The following is a 9,657-nucleotide window of genomic DNA, read 5'->3' as shown; positions in this document are numbered from 1 at the left end:
ACTGGAAGTGTGAATTTTATGCTTTGTTGCCAAAGGAGACTGTGGACATTCTCACCACCTTATTTAAAGCAGGATACGCTAATGCGTGAAGTGGTGCATTAATGGCCTAAATTAAGTTACAGGTATGAATTTTACATAAAACGGATTAATATTATATGTCATAGCAGAATTTTAAATACTCCTTGTCCATGCATTTTTAATCTTTACGCGCTCTAATTTATGTACAAGGCAATTGCATTTCCTTAGCCCACTTATTGCATCTAGATGAGTAAAAGAAAAACCCCTGACGGTTTTGTTTTATTTATATTTTCCTTCACCAAAAAAAAACCTGCATTCGATTCGGCTTTCTCTTTTCTTTTGCTAAGCTTTAGCGTTAAAAGAAAGAAAGAAAGAAAACGGAAGGCTCCACATTCCATTCCATCATTATGGTTTCAGCAATTGTGAAAAGGCGAATAATGAAACGGAGGGGGAAATACGGAACAGAACGAACGTGCCTTCTAGAACAGCGCGTCTTTCTTAAGGCACTGGAATCCCAGGGATGGAGTGACGGGTGGCGGAGGGACCCTGGGCCGCGCCGTTGGGAGTAGCCGGGAATCCGCGAGCCGGGCCCAGCGCTCCCTCGGCAGCCCAGGAGGGAGGAGAGTGAATTCCAGCCGCACATTCCCGCAGTTCTTCGCAGGAACTTCTCTCGCGTCTCCCCTCCCCTGGGCACACACCAGCCTGGCCCGACTCCCACCCCGCTCTCTTTTCTCAGAGCCCCGACCCACGGCGTTGACGGAATGGACTGCCCTTCCCATTGGCCCGAGCGTCATTCCCTGAGGTGGCACTGCCCTCCTGATTGGCTGGCCACTCCCGACTCCGCGCCCCTCCCGCCGCTCGGGGTGCCCGGCTCCCCGCCTCCTAGCACCGCCCGGAGCCCCCACCCTCGCCACCTCCCTCCGCGCACCCGCCTGCGCGCGGGGCCCAGCTCTGCTCCGCTCGCGCAGCGACCCGGCCCGCGCGCTGGCCCCGCCCCCGGGGCGCGCGGCTCTATAAATACGGCTGCGCTGGCGGCTGGGGGAGAGCGCAGTGGAGGAGGCGCGGTAGTGAGTCGGTGCCGGGAGCGGGGAGCTCTCGGGCTCGGGGAGCGCGGCGGCGGCGGCGGCGGTCCGGCTGAGTCGCAGCTCCGAAGGGAGTAACAAGGGGGCCCGGGTGGGCTACTTTTCGACCGGTACTTTCGATTTTTCTTGCCTTTTGGTTCGGCCGAGTGTCGCCCACTGAACAGAGATTCCCCTCGCAAAACCTGAGCGACCTTTCCATCAATTGTTGGGCTCGGGATCGCCCGGAGCCCCGAGCGCGCCGGGCGCGAAGGCAAGGGGAGAGGAGCCGGCCGCAGGCGGGGGTAGTGGACCTCCCTTGCTCGCCCCAGCCAGTCCTTTCGCGCAGGGCGCAGGGCGCGCGCGATGAAGGCGGTGAGCCCGGTGCGCCCTTCGGGCCGCAAGGCGCCGTCGGGCTGCGGCGGCGGGGAGCTGGCGCTGCGCTGTCTGGCCGAACACGGCCACAGCCTGGGAGGCTCGGCCGCCGCGGCCGCCGCGGCGGCGGCAGCGCGCTGCAAGGCAGCCGAGGCAGCGGCCGACGAGCCGGCGCTGTGCCTGCAGTGCGATATGAACGACTGCTACAGTCGCCTGCGGAGGCTGGTGCCCACCATCCCGCCCAACAAGAAAGTCAGCAAAGTGGAGATCCTGCAGCACGTTATCGACTACATCCTGGACCTGCAGCTGGCGCTGGAGACGCACCCGGCTCTGCTGAGACAGCCACCGCCGCCCGCGCCGCCGCACCACCCGGCCGGATCCTGTCCGGCCCCGCCGCCGCGGACCCCGCTCACTGCGCTCAATACCGACCCGGTGAGAGGCCCGGTGGCGGCTGGGGCCCGCGCCACAGGGGGTGCAGGAGGGTGGCGGCAGGGTGGCGGGAAGCGGGCGTTCCCTTTCTTCGGAGTGGGGGCCGGCCGAGAATGACAGTCCCCAGCTCCTTCTCCAGGCACCTGGGGCCGCCTGCTGCCGGCTAGCCGGATAAGCGCGGATCGGGGAGGACGCGCGGGGCAGGACGCGGGCTGCGCGACCCTGTGCTATCAAGTCCGGCGGAGGGGTCTCCCCGGCTGCAGACTGGGTGGGGGCTCAGCGCGCCAGCTCGGTGTCCGAGGGCGCCCAGGACCGTGACCAGAGCGTCGTCTGCGCCTGCTAACCTTTCCCTTGGTGTTGGGTTGCTGTTCCAGGCCGGATCGGTGAACAAGCAGGGCGACAGCATTCTGTGCCGCTGAGCCGCGCTGTCCAGGTGAGCGCGCCTTTCGCGTCTCGGGTGGCAGACCCCCAGAGACGCCCTTCCCCGGGGGCTTCCGGTGCCAGGCTCCGCGGTGCTCTTTGCCCGCGGCGTTTCTGAGTGTAAACTCCGGAGGAAGTGAACGCTCCTCTCCGCCACCCAGTTAGCCGGCGGACCTGCACGTCGCTTTAGAACCGGGCTGCCCTCTAAAGGGACACTAGTCCGCTCTCCTCCTGGCGTCCCCGGGCCTCTCCGGTGGACGGCGGGCTCGCCCTGTCCTCCCTGCACCTCTAGAGAAGGCACCCTCGGGGCCGTGGACGGCTCCCCCGCGCCGCCTGACACCCGTAAAGAGGGGCGCGGGCAGGTCCGCGCTCAGGCTTCCAGAGGCCCGCGCTACCTCCCGGGCGCCGCGCCGCCGAGGGCTGCGGTGCTGTCTGACCTGGCGGTTTGTTTGGGTTGTTGATCGAGCACGTCTTGAGTTTGTCGGTGGCGCCAGCAAGTCTGCAGCGGGGAGGTTCACACACCCCTCTATTCATTCCTCTTCCACAGGTGTGCGGCCGCCTGAGCCCGAGCCAGGAGCTCTAGAGAGGGAGGGGGAAGAGCAGAAGTCAGAGCAAAGCCACGGAGGAAAGGAAAACACATCAGCAAATGTAGAAACGTTTCACTCGTCATTCCAAGAGAGGGACAGGAAAGAAAAGGAAACTTTCATTTTTTTTTGCACGTCCATAAACATTCTACATACCTATTCTCTTTTGTCTCTTCATTTATAACCTCTGTGAATTGTACATTTCTGTGGTTTTTGGAGGTGCAGTTAAACTCTTAAGTGTGACAGGACTGATAAATAGATGATCCAGAGTAAATCCGACTTTAGAAGGCTACTTTGTGACCAAGGAGCTCAATTTTTGTTTTGAAGCTTTACTAATATACTCCAGAGCATTGTAGATATTTTTTTTACATCTATTGTTTAAAATAGATGATTATAACGGGGCAGGGAACTTTCTTTTCCCTGCAAGAATGTTACATATTGTATAGATAACTGAGTGACATTTCATACCATGTATATATAGAGATGTTCTATAAGTGTGAGAAAGTATATGCTTTAATAGACTACTGTAATTATAAGATATTTTTAATTAAATATTTTTTGTAAATATTATGTGTGTGTTTTTTTTAATCTGTGGGAATATTTCTTTTGGAAAATGATTTTTCAGCTCAGTTGCAGAGCTTTTGATATCTTGAATGTCTTTTCTGTTTGGCCTGGCTTTTAATTGTTTTTTGTTTTGCCCAGTATGGAAGACTCTGAAGTAGCAGTTATAGGTAGTGGTCTCGCATGACTGCATGAGATGTTTAATCACAAAATAAACATGTTCCGAGTCCATTAAAATGTGTTTTCTTTAACCTACATTGAAATCTTTGTATTTGAAGTGTACATGTTGAAAATATACCTTATCAGCTTTTAAGTACAGGGTTTTATAGTGTAATATATAAAGAGTAAGTGTTTTGTTTTTTTTTTTTAACTGAGGTCAAAATGGATTCTGAATGATTCTACATATAGGATGGGAAATGCTTGGATCCTTAAGGAGTTTACAAAATCTGTTTTATCAAAGTGAAAAAAAAATTGCTTGTCACTCTTCATTTTACACTAAAGCATAATGTCATGAAGTTTCATATCTGTACAGATTATTTAACTCAGAAATGAAAAATGTTCTCTGCTTGCTACCAAAGGACACACTCTTGGAAATGATCATTTTCTGCTTTCCTTCCTCCAAAGAATATTAACAGTGGGAGAGAAAAAAAAAAAAAAGGCATAATGGCAAATCCTTCAAGCAGGGATAAAAGTCGATCTTCAAACATTAACTTAAGTAGACCAAAAATTCTGATGACCGCATCTAGATTATTTTTTTATAAAAATGATTTTCACTATAGCTATGTCAGTTACCGCAAAGCTACTGTCCAATCTCTTGTGATGTGTAACTTTTACATGTGAAAATTAAAGTAGATTTATCCGTCTTGTACTGTGATTTCTGGTCTCATTTCTTTAAAACCTTAAAACTTATTTTTAAGGCCCTTCTCAAGGAAGGTATTATTTTTTTTAGGTTAGATAGGCCCGTCACGCATTTAATGTGATGGGTGCTCTACACACCAGTTAGATGGAATTGTTAGAGTGAGAGAATTAAGTAGGATTTAATTGGGTGCTTTGTAAATAGTCAACTGTGTGTGTAACGTGGTCTGTTTGATTTTTAAAAGGAAAGGATTTGTTTCAGATTATACAAGAATAAAAGTATTAAAGACCCAAGGGACTTTTTATGAGGTCAAAGTCAAATATTTATATGAATATGAAACATTAGGGTCCCTAGTAGCTGAAGTGGTAGTGTCTCTGCAGAAATGAACGCAATCAGTGCTAGGAGGTTAAAACCCATTCGGAGGGTTTAAAAATCTGTCCACTCCCAGCATGTTTTATCCCTCGGCTCTGATATTTTCCTGGTCTTGGGTATTTTTAGAATTTGATATATTTGATGTTGAACCTTATGAAATCAAAGGACTGCTTGTTTAGGTGAGATTTATGTTTATTTTTTATATTATTCATTCTTGTCACACATCAAGAGGAAAACACTAGCACACTGCTGGAATTCCAAATCTAAAGAATTCTAACGATGGCATTCCTTGTTATTAAGAAGGGCACAATTCCTCCTTTTTATTTGGCAGTTTAATTTCAGTAGGAAGCATGTCACATGTCAATGTTGGTTGGAGTTGAGTGTTTATCAAGCCCGGCTGCTGAACCCTACCTAAGCCTTTGAGCAGAGTTTGAAACTCATACTGGTGGTCGCTCAGCCTCAAAACAAATAGATTGCGGGAGGGGGTGTTGAACATAGAGGTTGCCATTTGAATTTGTATTTGGGCATTAAAAAACACTAAAAGAAAGGAAAGTGTTCTAGATATAATATTTCAGAGACTTGACATTTTCCCCTTGGCTACTCAAGCAGCATTGGACGTCTCTGAAGAAACAAAGTCTTTGTTAATGAAATAACAAAAAACACTATATACAGTTGTATAAGATAGTGCATTCTATTAAAATGCTGGCTGTGTCCTAACCAAACAACCAGATAATAAAAAACATTTTGTCTCTTATCTAGGTAGGTCTAGTTATTCATATATTTAGTTTAACAAAGGAAAAACTCCTGACTTTTCTTAATTTGTAGACTTTCATTGTATAGGCACAACCAAAGAGTAAGAGTCATTTGAAACCCTGGAAAGAAAGTAAATACCCCACACAGTGGACATTGCTTCTAAGGTTGTTAGAAAATCCTCACATCTCAAACATCTTATGGTAAAGCTGGAAAGAAAAAAAAATACCTTTTCATTTCAAAGAACTCATATACTCTGCTATTGTATAAATCCTACTCAACTTTATTGTCAAGCTTTAACTGCATTTTTAGAACTTTTAAGAATTTTGAATCCCCAATACCTATTGTATTAGATGCCTTCTATGACAATAAATCTTCACTGAGCAAAAGGTTCTGAAGTTTGTGGTTTTGAATTGACTTTTACTGAGTTATGTGATTCTTCATTATCAAGAATGGGTCTCTTGATGGATCACCTCAATTATTTACAGTGTTTCTTACCATATGATGAAAAATGGGGCTCAGAAAGGGTGTCTCCTTTGAAAGGGAAAAAGCTGCCCTACTCTTCAGTGTCTTTGAGGGCAGGAAGCAGTAGCCTCAAGAAAGCGCAGGACGCTGTCCAGGGGAAACTAGGCCCAAACCCCAAAAGGTACATAAGGGAGAGGAGAAGGAACTGTTTCGTAGTAGTGCACAGCCAAATAAAACTGGCCTTGCCTTTCTAGTTGGCACACTTGAATCACATACATTTCAATCAATAACCGCAGTTATTCCTGGGGTCTCAGCAGGGCCCCACCCCACACCCTGCAGCCTGCTGAGGAAGGAAGCCCTTCTTCCACTGCTCTTCCTAAGCCCAGAGTCATTGGCCGGCTCCAGAGTGAATCCTTCTAGGGCTGCCCTCAGTCGGCGTTCGTCAGACCCGACAGTTTCTTGCAATTATAACCCATGACATTTTGCTAAAATGTTATTAGCTTTATGGTTTAGAACCATGGCCCATTACATTTTAGAACTGTGATTTTACTTTCTCTACCTGGAGCCCTGACTCAGTCCATCCTTTAAAAGATTAAACCAACCAACCGACAGACACAAACAACTTGACCAAAGGGAACCCACTTCCTCGGGGGAGACAACCTGTGGTCTTTAGACTTAATTGAAAATGCTCGGAATTTTCAGTGAAGTTTCACAAAGGGCCTCCTTTACACTGTGTTTGAGGGCCTCCTTTACACTATGATTCGCGTGTTGTGGCTCCTTCTACGGTTTCCCCCCTAAGCGCTGAAACCCAGGTAACCCACATCGCCAAGGGTTTTCTAACCCACCCAAGCAAAGCAAGCCAGCCGTGGGGCTGAAGTCAGTCCCTCATTCTGAGGCGCCTCCAGGGACATGGAAAGAGCGCTATGAAAACCCGAGTTAATTTGAAAAGTCCCTCTGAGTCCATAAAAGGGGACACACCTCAGGATCCGGGAAAGAGGAGCAAAGTGTGTTGCTGTGTTCCTCTGGCTGGAAGATGGCTAAAGAGGAACTGAACTTAAAATGCTTAAATAAAGAGAACCAAGACATATTTTCTACATGAATCCACTGGTATCTTTTTTTTCCCCTGGAGAAGAAAGCTCATACTATAAATAGGAACTTTCTAAGAGATTATGTAAGTATTGGTAAAATATTCAAGTTCGTGGGTAAATGAGAGGCCATTATAGGCTTTTGGTGACTGTTTCTCAATTGTTTATGACATAAAATACCCACCTGCACTTTTGAAATGCATGTAATAAAATTGATTTTTCAAAATTCTATCTTTTCTCCAAAGTTTAAGTTCCAGGGGAAAGAACTGTGGTCTTACAGTTCTTCGTGCAAATTCATGTTTCTTAAATATTTACATAAGTATTTTCAATATTTCTTAAATATTTTAAACATTTGCTTACCTATTTAAAAGATTTTCTTAAATATTTCCTATTTCCTTCTCAAGTTTTAACATCAACTAAGAGACTGTACTTGTGGGTATGCAAACAAAAAAATAGCCATGTGCAGGAAATTATCTTTCAAAAGGGCTTTTCACCCTAATAAAATAAATGCACTACGTTAATTTTCCCCAATTCCCCCGAGGTTTTACTTTCTAAGGTGGGGATTTCCACAAAGATGCACCTTCTATTTGGGGGGAACTATTAACAACCAACAGTGTTGTGTTATAGCTCAAGGCAGGATAAAAAGCAAAGCACTGGTAAATCAATTGTTATGCTTCACATTTCCTAAAATATGGTCTTAACTTCTCAGGTATCTCAAGAAAAAGAGAGAGAGAGAGAGAGAGAGAGAGAGAGAGAGAGAGAGAGAGAAATGGGGAAGTTCTTATTGTATGTCCAGCTTAGAGGAAACCTGGGAGATGGACACAGAGATAAAAGCCTTACACCTTACAACAGCACCCTTCTGGAACACACTTCTCACACTCAGGTGTGGAACCTGAGTTTATGGCCATGGTTAAAACCAAGCAGCCTTCTTAAGGTGGGATTTTTCTTTCTGTGCCCCACAGTGCCTTGTAAATGGGTTGTTGAGCTGCGAGAAGAATGTCCTAAAGATGGCCTTTCCAGCCTTCTCCACGACTCCTTGCCCTTTCATCTGCATTGAGTTCAGGTGAGCTTCAAACCAATGCATTTGGTTGCCCTCTTGTCCTCTGCGCCTCTGAAAAGCCACAGATTTGAAACAGGCTTTGATGGTCTTCCCCGAAACCCTCCCTTTCTGGGCTACCCATCTTGGCTAGTAGAACCTGTGGTCAAGGCAGAGACTGGGGGCAAGTGCTCGCCTGAGTCTTGATCCACACCTTCAGTTGGGCACAAACGTTCCCGCTGAAGCTCACTGGAACCCTCCAGCCTCCCCAGCCTCACGGCTTCTCCAGTTCAGTCCCCTCTGTCTCACATCTGGGCTCTAGGTCATCTCTGGCCTCCTGTCCCATCTTTCCTCCTCTTTTCTATCTTCCATGTTAATCTAACCACATTACTCCTCCACAGTCGCCCACTGCCCATGGGGAGACTCCAACTCCTTGGACCAGCATACAGGGCCCCCATGAGCAGGTCTTTCAAGAATCATTTCCCGCAGTCCTTTCCCTCCTCCACTCCTGGCTGCCTCCACACACACATTTTATGCTTCAGCTGTACCTGGGATCTCATCCTGTATGTGCTGGACAGAAAAGCACGCTGGCCTTTATGTCTGGACAGAGGAGGTTGATTTCCTGAGTGTCGAGAAGGGAGCAGCTTCAGGAAGGGCATGTATGGAATGTGGACCAAGGAGGGTGGGGGACAGAGGGCACCTGCCTGGCCAGCCTAACCAGCCAAGTCAACCTCACACACCCGTGGGTAGCAGCTGACCTCCCCACATCTGAAATGTCCTGCTCCTCCATGGTGGCTCCCTCTGCAGTGGTGGTCCCCCTGCCTTGACCCCGGCTCCCCTGCCTCTGTCTGGGTTGCTATTACTTCAAGGCTCAGTGGCTACTTCTTTTGCAAAAGTTATTGGACCTTCTTCTCACCCCAAATAAAGGCCCCTTCCCCCTGCAATGATCTAATCATTGTCATACGACTATGCTTCTGGTGAATCCCCAACCCCCAAGGACTCCCGACCACAAGTACCAGAAGAACATTCCTGTAACTCCTTGTACCAGCAAATCTAGCAAATTCTTTTCAGCTCAAAACTGCAGTTGAGAGATTTTCATTATCTTTAAAAGCCTTTGGCTGCCTCGAACATGGAAAATAGATAAGCCGTGTGCTCTTGACAATGAAGGAGTGTGGTCAGCCTTGGGCAAGAGAGCTGGAAGGAGAGACTGAGAAGGGACAAGAAGAGCTGATCCCGTATCCACAGGAAAGAAACCGGCCCTGCTGACCCACGTTGAGATAAGTGAACAAAGACACTTCAGTGCCCGAGTTGGGCTGGGCCAGGGGACACCGTAAAAGACCAGCACAGAGCCCTCTGGAAGCAGGGGGAGGGCACTGGGTGATTTGTCTCTGTGCGTGTGTCTGGGCTTCTATTCTCGTGGATTGGTGAATTGTTGTGGGACAGATTGAGGCACAGTCCCTGTAGCAGATCTTCCTGAGTCAGGCCTGAAGGACAAGCTTCCACACAAGAGGGAAAGCAGATACAGATCGGAGTTTTCCTTACCCCCACCTCTGCTCCAGGGCCCCAGGCGAGGAACCTCAACTAGGTCTTGGGGCATTCCCCACATTTCCCAGTAGAGGGAAGAGAGCGTAAGAGGTGAGGTGCAGAG

The 9,657-nt window shown here is 48.2% G+C and overlaps 1 protein-coding gene across 2 annotated transcripts; it reads left to right on the top strand.

Moving 5' to 3' along the window:
• The first annotated feature begins 1,056 nt into the window (after window positions 1-1,056).
• ID4 (inhibitor of DNA binding 4) lies at window positions 1,057-4,313 on the top strand. Of its 2 annotated transcripts, XM_081296334.1 has the most exons (3): window positions 1,057-1,883; window positions 2,255-2,313; window positions 2,848-4,313. In XM_081296334.1, exons 1-2 carry the CDS (start codon window positions 1,443-1,445, stop codon window positions 2,297-2,299), a joined length of 486 nt encoding a protein of 161 aa, XP_081152460.1. In that variant the 5' UTR covers window positions 1,057-1,442; the 3' UTR covers window positions 2,300-2,313; window positions 2,848-4,313. The 2 variants fall into 2 exon arrangements, with proteins under 2 accessions (XP_081152460.1, XP_081152461.1); XM_081296335.1 differs by lacking the exon at window positions 2,255-2,313.
• The last annotated feature ends 5,344 nt before the right edge of the window (window positions 4,314-9,657 follow it).

The sequence above is a fragment of the Spermophilus citellus genome, assembly GCF_964194105.1.
Source record: "Spermophilus citellus genome assembly, chromosome: 5".
Classification (NCBI taxonomy): domain Eukaryota; kingdom Metazoa; phylum Chordata; class Mammalia; order Rodentia; family Sciuridae; genus Spermophilus; species Spermophilus citellus.
Note: the sequence above shows the minus strand (reverse complement) of the source record. Positions and strands in the feature narration are given on the sequence as shown.